The following is a 15,331-nucleotide window of genomic DNA, read 5'->3' on the forward strand; positions in this document are numbered from 1 at the left end:
CACCACACCTGAAACCCACTTTTAATATATTGTCTACCATACAACAGTAATACGTCATTTGTGTGATATAGCAATGCAATTCTATTTGTCATATCAATATTTATAGCACCCAGACAGCTCTGTAATTACACCCTTTACACGCACAAAAAATAATAGCTAATTATAACATAACAGCTCTTCCTTTTTTTGTCTAACCCCCTCCTGTTTTCTACTTTATTGGAATAGCCAGCATTTAAAACAATCTGTTTCCCTCTCTTCTATTTAGACACTTTGATCTAATGCAGTGTTTCCCAAACGGTGGGTCTCTAACTCAACAGTAAAACAGCAAACAAATCAACACACAGTTTAAGTGTGCACTTGAGTTATGACCCAAATTGACACTAAACACATGTTTTAAAGAGTGACATCCTGTTTGAAGTAAAATGAGGCTGAAAAACTGAGCTTTCCCTGTGACATTAAAGCAACACTACTGTATGTAGTTTGGGGTGTCAGTGGCCACAAATTACATGTCAGCCAAGAGTTTCTGCAAGCATGTCCGACAAGGACGTGCCATCCTCCAGTCTTTGCTTTGACTGGCAATTAAAATCCATCTCTCCTATAAGTAATACAGTCACACACACACACACACACACACACACACACACACACACACACACACACAGCTGCTATAAATAGATCTATTTATTACAATTAGGAAGGTGGTGCATTTCATTATTAGTGCTTCAGAGTTCAGATTTGATCAAAATCTTTATAGTCATGTAATCACACCGGATCTGTCATGTAATGTATGCCAGCCATTCTTTTTAAACACAGCATGCATTTATCTTTATAACATTACTAAGCATTATGAATACACTGTTACGTCACAAACGATCATATCCTGGTGGAGACCTGTGTCCTGAGGGGCACTTTTTTCTAGTTTATGCAATGTTTCAGTCATAGACCTTCATCAGGCATACATGACTGAAACATTGCATTACATTTGTTAAAGTAGGCTACTGCAGAAGTTTGCAAGTGCTGACATGTGTTCCAGGCCGACACATATCCCACTGGAGGAATGACTGCTCTGTGATTATTTATTCACAGAAATGTCAACATTGAGGTCCTTCGCCTACTGACAGCGTACACAAGAAATATGATTCTGATCGCCACAGTACTGTGCCAGATTAACTGTGTTGTACACGGTCACACAAATCATGATGAAACACTTCCTCACTTGACCTCACTATACGACAAGGTCGCTTCGGTGGGGTATAAATTAAGCATTAGTGTCTCTGCATTTCCCCCTTCTTGCCATATTTCCTTTCTCTTTTCTCTCATGCTGTTCCACGGTAGAGAGGTTTGTCTTCAGTGAACCATGCCACTGCTCACCTTGCCCCACTGGCCACTCACTCTGGCAGGTGTTCACAAGGAGCTGCCTCAATCTCCACTTCCAGGCCTTCTGAGCCGGGAGCAGTGCTGTAGGGCTATAGGTATACTTCTGCCTCTGGTCTATAGAGCAGTTTGAACTGCTTTCCATTCCCTGACTTTAGATTGGGTTTTTGGAATTAAATGGGGTAACGTTATAGAAAACATCTTTGGGCAGTTTTTGTTCCAAAGTTAGATATTGACTATAAGAAGAAAAGCGGTACCTGCAGTGCTGTTAGAAAATGATCAGAATAAAATTCTGGCACACAGCCAAAAGGCCGGCCTCAAGGCCCAAGGCAAACCAACTAAAATATTAAGGGCTCTCTCACACTAAAGGATGGAACAACTTCAAATATTTAATTGCATGGAGACAGACCAAAAGTGCAAACGAAAGGTCTGTTTTGGCTTTTTCTGCTTTTTCTGCCTCCGATAAAGTTTTTTCCATTCTCAGTATAAAGGCAGGCGCCATGATTCACCTTTTCTTAAAGGGCAAACGCAAATGCAAGTCCTTGGTTGACAAAATGCCAACACTTCTACAGATTTAATACTGTGGCTTAGAGAGCTCTTGAATAATGAGCAACCCTTTCATCACAATTGATAGGCATTTTCTAAGAAAATATGTGCTAAGCAACAAGCCAATCTTCAAGCTCACAGCACGTACGTCACGATGCAACACATAGTGAGATCTGCTATTTCCTTTGCGCAATTAAACGCTACACCCAACCAAGTGCAAATCAAGCATTAGACTTCCAAGGTTTGATCAGCCTCTCTGTAAATGGTGATGTTGTTTCCACATTTTTGGGGCTGGAGAAGCCATAGCGAGGATGGTTAGATGAATGTTGAGGAACAGATGATCCCAGAGGTTAGCGTGAGAGACTTACAGTACAGAGTATTCATGTCTGGGGTCAAAGTCCTCTCTAAATCTCCCAGGAGCTAAATTGAGCTGAAACTAAAATATATGGCATTAAAAGGGATTCCAGGGAATGGATCCTGCAACTGTCCAGTTCCCTCGTCTATAGGCCTACAGTATATGTCCAACATATACAGAACATTGTACATTTCCCTTTGTGACATGCACTAAGCACTTATAGTTTCAACCTTACACTAAGCACTTAGTTTCTTTATTTTTTGACACGTGACAGTCACGCATCAAAGGTTGTTTGCTGCCAGGCTGTAGTAGAACCTACGTGGTATGCGCCTTAACTGACTAGGGCCTAGTCAGTTACGCTAAGAAAATGTAAGGGCCCGCCACTAGTCACTAGGGCCTAGTGACTAGGCCATCGGCGGACCCTTACATTTTCTTAACCCTCTGAGATTTGTTGTGGAGCTCTCTAAAAATACACGCAAGCTGTGACAATACATGTATCTCATCACGAAACCCCAACGTTTTTTGGGGTTATTGAGCTGTCAACACAGCGAGAAGTGACGCAAAGTGATTATTATTATAATTATAATTACTCAAGTAAATGTACTTAGTTATGTCCACCAGCTGGCCACATGCCTGATTACATTGTCACGTAACATCCAACGCCTCATCGCCACACCTATTATATATTGTGGCAACCCATGGGAGAATAGGCAAGATTCACAATAAAATAAGAGGTCAGATTAAACATGTAACTTAAATTGTCTTTTATTAACTTGTTAGGGAAAGGGGAAAACGGGGCAAAACGTCAACTTAGGGTTCCTCCTGTCAGGGGCTTGGGCTTCTATGCACAGTCCTGTGGGCAGAGCAGAGAGAGAGCTAGTGACTAATGTATTCAGGTGGGGGAGAGTGCTGTATGCTCTCCCTTGTGGAGTTCAGTCGGCCTAGGAGGGAGGGAGAGAGAACGAGACCAGGTGAGCCACAATACACGCACAGCACATCCAAGTGGGTCCAAAGGTTTGAGTTAAATCTTGTACTCACTTGTGAGATATCCCTCATACAGAGTGATTCCTGCTTCCTCACTCCTCCATTAGTCCAAACTGACTCGCCAGGCAGCTTGGGCGTCGGCTATTTAAAAGCTTCTGTTGATTGCCTTACTGGCTGCAGGTGCGTCCATGTCCAGGCTCCCATTGGCTGCAATACCTGTACAGGGTGATATACTCCCTCTATCACCTCCCCCAGCCTCCTTCTGTGGGGAATAGGCCTGGCTGTTTCCCCTGGTTTGCCACAATATACACACAAAATGACCTATGTTAACATGCAAGGACGCGATTGAGGACTCCATTTCGAGGCATTGTCATGACACTAATCACCCCCCAGGTTTGGGGCTCTTTACACACCAATCACACACACACACACACACACACACACACACACAAACATGGGTGTGTTGTTTACTGTTATTGATAATTGATGGAAATGGCATTCGGTGGACGTGGATGATATGACTCTCGTTAGCCTGCAGAGTAGAAGACGTCATTAAAATTATGACAATGATAACGTAGACTACCACTTTTTATTTACTTATTAAAAGCCACTCTAGCTTTATAAAAGAAAGGCTGATAGAAGGCTATAAAATGCAAGGTCTGGAGACTGGAGGAAGCAAATAATTGTCTATCCACTTATCAAATTTATCAGCCTAGAATCTCAGGTGCCTCAGTTGTCTCATTAGGTGTGCCATCATCAATGCCGGCTAAACAGTGCTGTGTGTGTGTGTGTGTGTGTGTGTGTGTGTGTGTGTGTGTGTGTGTGTGTGTGTGTGTGTGTGTGTGTGTGTGTGTGTGTGTGTGCACGCGCATGCATGTGTCTGTGTGGAAGAGAGTCTGAAATGAAGGGGCTCTGTGATTTGATCTCTTGTGTCATGCACATGCACATGCATGGGTTCCCGTAGGGGAGAGGTGAACGTGCTAGGGACTGGGCTGATTGAGGGCACACAGAGAGCAGAGCAGGGATGTAACGCAGAGTACGGTACATGGATGCACATGCTGAGCATTGCATCATAAGAGAGACTTTATTCAGCATCAGCTCCCTGCGACTAGAATAATGAATAGGACAGACAGGAACCTTTTTTTTCTCTCTCTCTCTCTCTCTCTCTCCTTCTGTTGTTTAACCTCTATAGCATCCAAGTATATCTGATAATCTGTATGTACTGTACAGCATATGTTCCATCATATCAGGCCCTGTATATAAAAACTAGACCGGGAGGACTTGGAACGGTACATGAACTAATAGACGCACGCACACAGATAGACCGACAGATAATCTGTGCATTTATAGTATATAAAAATATAAATAGTAAATCAATTTGATTGATTTACTATATCAATTTGGTGGAATCTTGATTCCACCATGGTTTTATCGTTCAAGAAAGACATTCACACTTTGGATGATATTCCATTCATTGGTTTTATGTTTTATGTCAAAGCATGTTTTTGGAAAATACCATTCAGTGTTTTTAAATGACAATTTGGAATTGAACATTGCACCAAGGCCGCTGTTCAGACAAAACAATAGCACTTTTCCATATAGTCCTGGCTCACCACTCCTCTAGGCCTACTTTACTCAATTGACTTTTCCAATACATAGTAGTACCCCCTCCCACCAGAGATGATCATCATAGCAATGCCCATGAACACTGCTGTCTGTCTAAACAGTGCTGAAGCTTATGCTGTCTGGACACAATCTCCATTTTAACCTATAGGACATTGAAGCAAAGCAAAGCAAAGTTCTTTGTTTACCCAGGGAAGTGGACTAAGCCAAGGACTTGTTTACAGCCACACCCTGCTCATAGAACATTTCATGGTAGGGGTTCAATGCCTTGCTCAAGGGCACTTCAGCGGTGGTAATTTTAACGTGCCGGTCCGGGGATGCGAACTGGGGACCTTCCGGTATCAAGACCGCTCCACAAACCGTTCGGCCACCGCTGCCCTAATGAACCCCAATCTCTCACTCGCTAGACCGACACATAACCTGTCATGCCAATAGGGCTGAGCCCGATTGGCAGGGCTGTTGTGGGTGGGCCAGGTCTTGGCTGGGTGCTACAATCAGAGGCAACACCCAGGACTAATATCTTGTGCACTAAAATAGTCTATCACACAATGTATGGCTCTATTCTTTTTGACATTTACAGCAACAAACAAACATTTGACGTGTATACTTGCTTTGTCCAAACTAAAGGCCTCTATTACTTTTGATGGGAGTCCAGTGCAGATACATAGGCCCATATTTGCTCTATCAACTGTTTTAAGTCAGACAGAATCACTACAGTCATTCTGAATCTGACCGCAGTGATTCTGACCGCAGAAACACGACCACCGCATCACCTTTCCAGGTGATGTTGTAGCTTTTTACTGTCTGCATTTCTCCTTCCACCTGTGATCTTTTGATGAATTGAACAATGTGGACCCTGTTGTAAACAAGTGTAATGCTTAATTGGGTCGTCCACTCACAGTTAACATTGTATTGAGTTTGTGCTTGAAATGTACTGTAATTCTACAAACTGTTAATAAATATTTCAATCAATCAATCTCTCATCTCGGGCAGCCCGCGAATCCCACTCTAGACTAGAGGTGTGTCTTTTTGTTCTGCTCTGAACTACTGAGCATGAGGAGCCCTGAGCATCAGGAAGTTACCAGAGCGGGTATGGTATAGGGACTAGGGTTCTGAATCAACATAGAACAAATATAAGCATTCCTGCAATGGCAAATTAAATGAACAGATATCACGCCTCTCTGACAGAGAAGATAAGCCTGCATTCGATTCGCACACAATGGTGGGTACCAACTGTCACCCACCAATGGCCGCCATCTTAGAGCAGAATGGTATACAGCAGTGTCAAGGCACTTTAACAATTTATGGATTTGCAATCGAAAAGACATATAGATCATATTTTTCGGCATGCGACGCCGTCATGTGACAGAGCATACATTTGGCATTTTAGTGGCCTGCTGGTAGGCCTACAGCCAACAAATAGGCAGTGAAGCCTCCCTGGGAATGGAACACACACACACACACACACACACACACACACACACACACACACACACACACACACACACACACACACACACACACACACACACACACACACACACACACACACACACACACACACACACACACACACACACACACACACACACACACACACACACACACACACACACACACACACACACACACACACACACACACACACACACACACACACACACACACACACACACACACACACACACACACACACACGCACAGCATCAGTAACCTGATTACCCATAGCTGTCAGGCTGGATAAGGCCAGGCCAGGGAGCTCTCCATCACTTCCCATCCTCAGTATGGGACGGTCCTGCTCCGCCAGTCTGGAGACGGACTCGGAATAAGATGGTCGCAACAGTGCACAGGGTAGAGAAAGATACAACACAGAGGACTATATCTAAGATATCAACAGTGCACAGGGTAGAGAAAGCTACAACACAGAGGACTATATCTAAGATATCAACAGTGCACAGGGTAGAGAAAGCTACAACAGTGCACAGGGTAGAGAAAGCTACAACAGTGCACAGGGTAGAGAAAGCTACAACAGTGCACAGGGTAGAGAAAGCTACAACAGTGCACAGGGTAGAGAAAGCTACAACAGTGCACAGGGTAGAGAAAGCTACAACAGTGCACAGGGTAGAGAAAGCTACAACAGTGCACAGGGTAGAGAAAGCTACAACAGTGCACAGGGTAGAGAAAGCTACAACACAGAGGACTATATCTAAGTCAGCAGGTAAGACGGCGGCTAATGTATGAAGGGTGTGCTGTTATGCTGCTGCAGTGCTAAAGTTGTTATGAAGTTAGCTGTAATTGGTGAAGTGTGTGTGTGTGTGTGTGTGTGTGTGTGTGCGTGTGTTATTATGATTAGGCACAGGCATGTGACCTTTAAATCCCTTTCAAATGTATGGCATCTGATTATATGTGTGCGCCCGTCCGTGCGTGTAACACAGTACATTTGTGCGTATGTGCCCACGAGTGCATTTAGTTTGCCCGTGCCTTTGTTTGTCTCATCATATACTATCCTCTTTCATATAAACCTCTCCATGGGGAACATGACCACATGACACTCAATACGTTGCCGGATAAGGGATAACAAAAGCACACTACTATGAAAGGGATATGCAGAAAGTAAGTATGAGTAAAATGGAACAGGAAAGGAAACCATGAGCAGGAAAAGGGCGAGGGAGGGAGGAATCTCCAAGGCAGTCAGTCACACAGTCAGTTCATTTAACTCAGTCACCAAGGGGAGGGCCACAGGATACAACTTAGTGGGTGGACCCAGATGACATGCACACAGCCGCGCACCCACGCACCCACGCACGCACGCACACACGCACACACACACACACACACACCAAGCCTCTCATCATGCTGTTTCTCTCCCCGAACTACAATGCATTTTGTATTAATTTAGACTAGACGTTTATGTAGGTGGATTCTCATTCATATACAATAGGTTTAGGGCTAGAGCAGGAGATCCCTCTCGTGCGTGTCTAACATTCAACCCTTTCCTTCCGTTTTAACTGGTTTTCCACAGAATTGACCGGGAAAATTTGCGCACAAGGCAGCTGGACGGGTCGCTCTCTGAGACCAGTAACAGGAGCTATACTGAAACGTGGGGGGTGAGGGGGTGGCAGAGGACTCTGGGGGTCCCCTCTGGAAACATGGCAGAGTGCCCAGCACTGAATCCCACCGACCCACCCCGCGTGGTGGTCCACAGTCCAGGGGACAGGGTTTCATCTGAGGCTGTTCCGTTAGCACCCAGAATCAGACCATCGGAGCTGAAGTTGACACGGGGTCGGGCATTGTCCAAGTCGGACTCCGACTTGCTCGCCTCCCCGGCTGGAGGGGAGGACAGAGCTGGGGTCGACTGCAGGACCTCGGTGGAAAGCAGCAGCTCTGTGAAGCGGCCGTCCATGGAGCACTCCTTCGCCTCCGAGTGGGATGAGGTAAGAGTGAAAGAACAGTGGATGGACAGCAGTGACCTTGTAGGGGTTACAGCTTTTCAAACGTGTTTAGTATGAGTCTGTTTCTCTCTCTCTCTCTGTGTGTGTGTGTGTGTGTGTGTGTGTGTGTGTGTGTGTGTGTGTGTGTGTGTGTGTGTGTGTGTGTGTGTGTGTGTGTGCATGCGATATGAGTTTATGCATGTGTGAGAGAGAGAGAGAGAGAGAGAGAGAGAGAGAGAGAGAGAGAGAGAGAGAGAGAGAGAGAGAGAGAGAGAGAGAGAAGCAGTAGTTGTAGGCTTTCGGAGGCAGAGATAAAGGAATGTATGTTCAGACAGGTTGACTGAAAGCTAGTGTGACAAAATGTATACACATTAAGTTAGGAAAGAGAGGAGGAAGTAAAGGCAAGAGAGAAATAGTAGAGATTATACAGTATTACTGCAAAAGCAAGATAAGGATTCATAAGAGACAGAGACTGACTGACAGACTGATTAAAAACTAGTTTGAGAACTAGTGTGGTGAGAAAACAATAGAAAAGTGCAGTCATTGGAACACAGATTCCTGGAATCAGCTAAATCTAACTGATACACCTTGGCAAGACCCCAGAGAAAAAGAAGAGAGTGTGTAGGTGTAGTAGTAGGTGTAGAAGGTAGTAGTAGGTGTAGGTGTAGTAGCAAAAAGTGTGTTTTGAAGAAAACGCGAAAATCTAGTCTGGCACAATGTGGAGTTGCGTCATGATCCAAGGAATCCAGGGGAAAAAGGTTCAAGAGATATCGGCCAAAATGTGAACCGGGCTGTTATAGTGCCACCATGAGACAGATTTTAAATATTTGGGGTGGAGGGTCTTCCTAGGTCTACTGGCAGTGTGTGTGCAAAGTTTCATGACAATCAGTAATCATTCATGGAAATCGTTCACAATTTGAAGCATTTTGTGCAAAGCAGGCCCCTGCCGCACATTTTGAAAGCCAATAATAGCTTAGGAAGGGAAGGGAATAGCTGACATACTGTATGCGTGAGTTTTGGACAAAATCGGTAGGATAGTAGCCAGGCAACAAGTGTGTTTGGCATAGCCATATAGGCCAAAACGTAATGTTATAGCACCAACATGAGGCCAATTTGAAATTGGTTCCTCTTTGGTCTACTGGGAGTGTGATGGTCCAACAGTGCCTGAGATTAGCTGTTCACAGAGACAGACAGTCAGACAGACAGACAGACTCAAAGGAGCGATAACATAATCTCCCACCTTTAGGCCTCCTGGCGGGGATATACAAATTATCCTGTACTAGTGATCTAGTGAAGCAGGAAGGTAGAGAAGGGGAGAAGGCAGAGCCAGGAGAAGGAGGCCACAGGAGTCCAGCAGTATCTTTTGTACATCGCAGTAACTGCTACCCAGGCTGTTGTCAGCAGTGCCTCCGGGGCGAGCGCTGAATGCATGAATGGCTTGATCATTCCCTCCGACCTCCCTGTACCAGCCTCGGCATCTAACGCTAATTGGGCTTGTGCTGTCATCCTACATCCACTCAGCCTGCTTCCCAAGGGCTAGCAGCCCACGCTCTCCACTGTCTTTCTCTCTACCTCCCTTGCTCCTGTGCTCTCTCCCGCCTCCCTCCTTCCTTAAGCCTCATTTAGTCGCATGACCATCTCCTGGGTTCTTGCACAAATTTTAAAAGTAAAATTGAGTGCTTTTTCAGGCCTTTTGAAGACCTCAGCAATTATAATTTAAACCCCAGTGCCTAAAATAGGTGCTACACTCATGAAAGATTTAAGTATACAAAAGTTGAATATATAACCTCGCCTCACCAGGCTTTCCAAATGTGTGTAGGGCATTGGGGTAAAAGGTGGTACAAAAAAAAAGCGATTCTGGCTCAAATTATGTAGAACAAACACCTCGGAGGAAAGCCTGGTTGTTGGTTCCGGCATCACTTTATTTTGGTCCCCCTGTCCCGCCAGTCGCTACGAGTTGCAATAAAAGATGGATATACCAAACGAACTATTCCAAGAAGTATACTTGAAGAAACGTTGCATTAAGGGTTTTATTTTGTAGGCCCTACAATTATATAATTCCCTTGATCACGGGCAGTGGCGTGCACAGATATTTAGAGGGGCAGGTGCTCAAGTGAAAAAAGGGCACCTTGTGCAGCGCGTGGAACCGGCTGGTTTCCTTAATAGTGTGAAATGTATAGATTTTGGGGCATAAATAATATATTAGAAGCTTTTTTATCAAGAATTGATCAATGTCACCATGGTCCACATACTGTACAGTGTACACTGTACAAAAAAACTAAACAAAAAGAAAATCAAAAGGGCCTTAGATCTCCATATACAGTATAGATACAGTATATGTCAGAACCTGTTCTGACATTCCATATGTTGAGCCTTCCCCATCCTTTGATGTCTACCTTTTGTCTGAATGACACCTGTCCATTCAAATTTCAAACTCTAGACGGACCTGCCCCAAAGTCATTAGTGCAGCTGCTCCCGGCAGCTGGCGAAAACTAGAGTTCTCAACAGGCTCCAAAAGTAAGGCCCGGCCATACCTGGGCCCTCGTCAAACCCTGTACACTCAAGAGAATGTCCCCGCTACCACCTTTAGATCTCCATATGCTGTATGGAGCTGACCAGTTCTGACATTCCATATGTTGATCTGACCTCATCAAACCCTGGACACTCAAGACATGCTCCAGTACAGTACAGAATGCATTCCATGTCGATCTGATCCCGGATGCCAAAGTGCCAGCGCTCGCCCAGCAGTCTTCCGTCAACAAGGCGGATGTGTGCACGCAACGCTTCTCGCCCTCAGGCTTCTTACTGGTAGATTGGCTATTTATAGTGTCAAAATATGAAATATAAATCAGGCTTTTTTTTTCACTTTAGAGTGGAAGTACCAGTACATAGAAGTTATGTTATGAGTTGTACACAAAAATGTGCACTATCCAGTTATGACAGAACATTTAAAGTCAAATCATTTAAAATACCAGTAAGACGCGCAAACGCGGGAAGCGAACGCAGCTCGTACATATTTGGGTTCTTTTAAGATTTATTTTTAAGTTATTATTTTTTTAAGTCTCATGTCACCATGACTCAGCCATAACCATATAAGGAGTCCCCAAAGCAGCTATACGTCCAAATATGGAGTGTGTTGCATCAATCACAAACAAATCACTCAGCTCCATATATGGGCACAAAGGGGGGACACACGCACGCACAGACAGACATGATCTGCTAGGTCTCATAGTAAGTGCTCACTGAGTTCGCAATAAATATTCTATATATTTTCCCTACCGTGCCGCTATAGCAGCGCATACGTGCTTGTTCAGCTTCAGAGTTCTCAGATTGGATTCTAGCACATTAATTAATTCTAGAAGTGCTTGGTTCTAATATGGCATGCGTGTCACGTAGCCTACTAGTGATGGTTGAACAAGTAGTGCTCAGTCACGACCCACAGGGTGATTAACATTAACTTTATCTGGTTGGATTCCTGTATGTTGCTGACGGCCACTAAATCTATAAATAGCCTATTAACTAAGGGGGAAAGGCAGCTTTGTATTATAGGATATAACCCCCATTTAGTTTCACTTTGGTTTTTAATGGATTGCGACATGAACGTCTTTTGGCATAAATTGCTCTTTGCCTTGCCATCCCTCCATTTCTTTCCTCCAAATATTTTTCACTGAACTTGTATTTCATGGCATAAATAATCTGCGTTGTGAGCTAGATCAGCTATTTTTGGTAAAGAGCTTTGTTGTTGAGCGCGATGCGATGTGAGCTTGTAGATCTGCTATTTTCGGGAAATGGTTCCCCGAGTAATGCTAGGGTTCAAGAGGTTAATAAAAAATATAATAAAAAAGGACACAAAGACTTGGCAGACTTTGACCCCAGCCCCATCATTACGTCATACCATTTTCTACTAAACAACTTTTGCAACTGCTCATAACATCCCTTAACATTTTCAGATTACACTCATGACTGAATTCCAAACATTGCTGGGCCACAATAATCTACCTGGCCTGGCGGTCACCTTTGTTTTCAAATGGCCTCCACCCATCCGCTGGTGTTTCCCCCCCTGCGCGAGATTCTAATTAGCCCAGTCACATTTTTAATCCACGCTACGTGCCTGCGGTAGGCGCAGAATAGGCCACCCCTCATGACAACTGAACTTTCCCATTAGCCTTAAACACGTCATCAGTAAATGTATTACCAACAGCAGGTGTACGGTGAATTTAAGACAATTTATGTCTTATATTTCCCTGAATGTATTTGAATAAAGAAGAAGCATGAACCCTGGTATTCACGGCGCACACTGTCCTTGGCTTTTATTCTGCCTGGCTGTCTGTCGTTGCCATCGCTGCCACACTAATGGCAGTCCCCCACCCCACCCTGCTACTGTACGCCAACACCTTCATCTGTTGAGCTTCTATTAATTCACTTCATTGGAGGATATAGTGCTGCACGAGCAGCCATGACATGTCTCTTCGATTGTCATTCTTCCAGGAGCGTGCCTGAGGCGATGTCACGTAAAATGTTGTGGGCTGTTGACTCGTAAATACATACTGCACTGTATGTATATTTAATTGTACGTCAGTGTACAGTATGTTCCCAATAGTGATGCTGCTGTTGACTTGATATTTGTTAAAAAGCTTATTTTTTACTCTTGCACAGCAGTGAAAACACTATGGGCTCCAATTTTGTCGCCGCCATTACCCGAGACGCGGCCCGCAATTCAGCTGCTGCCCGAAAATTACGAATATAGGAACTTGCTTAATGGTATTTTGGTCACCCGTTATCTTTTTTGCCGACACCGGTATTTGCGCCTAGACGTGTGGTCATGGGCATGTTGGCACGCTTTCCCCTAAATTGCTATTTTGGTCACACATTTGGGAAGACGATAGTGGAGTTTAAAACCACCCGTAACTTATACCCGTAAGCCGTGCCAAATGACTTTGGTAGAGCGGCACACGCTGCACGCCTGCATGGAGATGTCCTTGGACTGGAGTAAGGCTGCGTCATCTCTCCTTATTCTCTTATACGCATCTCTTTGTCATTTTCCTATAATCAGCAGAATTGAGTGCCTGCCACTTCCTTGTGTCCATTGTGTTTATAATTATATAGTCAAAGACGTTATTTGGCTTGTGCCAGGCATTGTGCGGTGTGCGTAATTCCAATCCAATTGATTTAATTCCAATTGACCGACCTTTCCTTTTCGCTTGATACCGTTTTGTAGATACCTACACGCACGATCTATATACCAAATGAAAGCCCGGATTTCATAGTTTACATAGTAGTAGTAGTTTTTAAAAATGAGCCTGATTTGAGAGAGTTGTGACTGAATGAAAAGGCTCTGTGTGGGGTGGAGAAAAATAAAAGAACGGCACGCGGGGTTTGCAGCACAAGTGAGACTTCAAGGCAGCAACGCAACACTCTTCCATGGGATATAGACCGTAAGGCTATGAAGCAATATAGAACTGGGCATAACAGGCAACAGATCTCTTAAAGGCAATGGCACGTGGACTGGTGATTGGTTTAATTATTGTAACGCCCAAACCACACCTATGCATAATATAACGGATAGGTGTTTTAGGGATTTAGACAGGTAACCAAAATACCAACTTTAGTGGGGGAACACCCCTTCCCCACTGCTAAATCCCAAAACAGTGTATTTAGAAAGATCAGACGAAAATGGAGCCCTAGGGCAGTGGTTCCCATTTCCCAAACGCTTCAGGTCAAGACCCCAAAGAGATATTAGACTTGACTCAAACTAGTGAAAATTGCAGATCTACAAGTACACAGTGCTTGCCGTGACCCACAAATGGTTCCTGACCCACTGTTTGGGAAACAGTGGGTCAAAATTTACCATTACATCCAAGATACATGAATGCAAGCTGGCTTTGTGCTCATCTTGGCAAAGACACATACTGTACGTATTTCTCTCTGTCCAGTCTATGCAGTATAATGCCATTAGAGTACACTGTGCTGTCTGGATAGTGAGGGCATGTTGCTCATTTTCGACTTGCTTGTGTCTGTGCGGTGCGGCCACTTCGTACTGTATTTATTGTCTGTTCATATCTTCCATCAAGGACAAGACAAGAAAGTGAAAAGATAATCAGAAAGAGAGAGTAGAATAGACAATAGACAAAGACAATTATGTAGCCTATACTGTAGGTCTGTTATGGACAAACATATTTCCTCTCGGGGAGAAGGAATAGATCAAGATTGCTCTGATGAAGGCTCTGAGTACTTCATCCTCCATTGATTTGGAATTTGGGATGTGCTACCTTTTGAGGATTTTTTTTTAAAATTCCTGTTTTTGTTAAATAGACAATGCTTATTATAAGGAAATCATCACAGTAGGACCAAACAGCCCAATACCCCAAGAGGGCAAAACTATTGTATCACTTCTTCTACACAGGCCTGCTACAATTTAATAGAACGCTGATAGGTTAAGTTGGAAATAGCAGTGTAGAGCAGGGGTGCCCAAAAGGTAGATTGCGATCTACTAGTAGATCACAATGGCTGTGCAGGTAGAAAGCCATTTTCAGCAAGAATATTATGTTTTTGGTGGGTAGATCATGTTGAGCTGGTCATTTTGAAAGTAGCTCTCAAGTAAAAAAAGTGTGGGCACCCCTGGTGTAGAGTAATCCTTGTAAATCAGCTGTTAAGGGTTTATGACCAGGTGACCACAGGACATTCCTAATGCTCTACTATTTTGTACAAACGATATATACTGTAGGCACATTCGGCATTCTATAAATTCCTCCCACTACAGTCTTGCTCCACCCTCTGCCCTGTCTGCTGTCCCCTGTTCCCCTCTGTCCCCCATGCCCTCTGACAGTAAGTATTGTTTACTCAGACATTGGGTGGGGTGTCCTGTTCTCAAGGGCATCCTGTTTTGCAGCTGACCCTCCCCCAGTAGTGAGTGAGTGAGTGAGTGCGTGTGTAGAAGTGGACTGCCTGGTCACTAAACTGCCTCCCCCTGGCCAGCCGGGGCGCCTGATGGAGGGGAAAGGAACTGGTTGGAATAACG

At 44.3% G+C, this 15,331-nt stretch overlaps 1 protein-coding gene across 1 annotated transcript in view; it reads left to right on the top strand.

Moving 5' to 3' along the window:
• Nucleotides 1-7,911: 7,911 nt before the first annotated feature.
• The window catches only part of anks1ab (ankyrin repeat and sterile alpha motif domain containing 1Ab), a 62,406-nt gene continuing 54,986 nt past the window's right edge, over nt 7,912-15,331 (top strand). The window contains exon 1 of the mRNA XM_080773239.1: nt 7,912-8,316. Within this exon, the coding sequence (XP_080629365.1) occupies nt 8,032-8,316 (285 nt within the window). The 5' untranslated portion in view covers nt 7,912-8,031. The remainder of the gene's footprint in view (nt 8,317-15,331) is intronic.

Source organism: Protomyctophum bolini (genome assembly GCF_963924005.1).
Source record: "Protomyctophum bolini genome assembly, chromosome: 2".
Taxonomy (NCBI): domain Eukaryota; kingdom Metazoa; phylum Chordata; class Actinopteri; order Myctophiformes; family Myctophidae; genus Protomyctophum; species Protomyctophum bolini.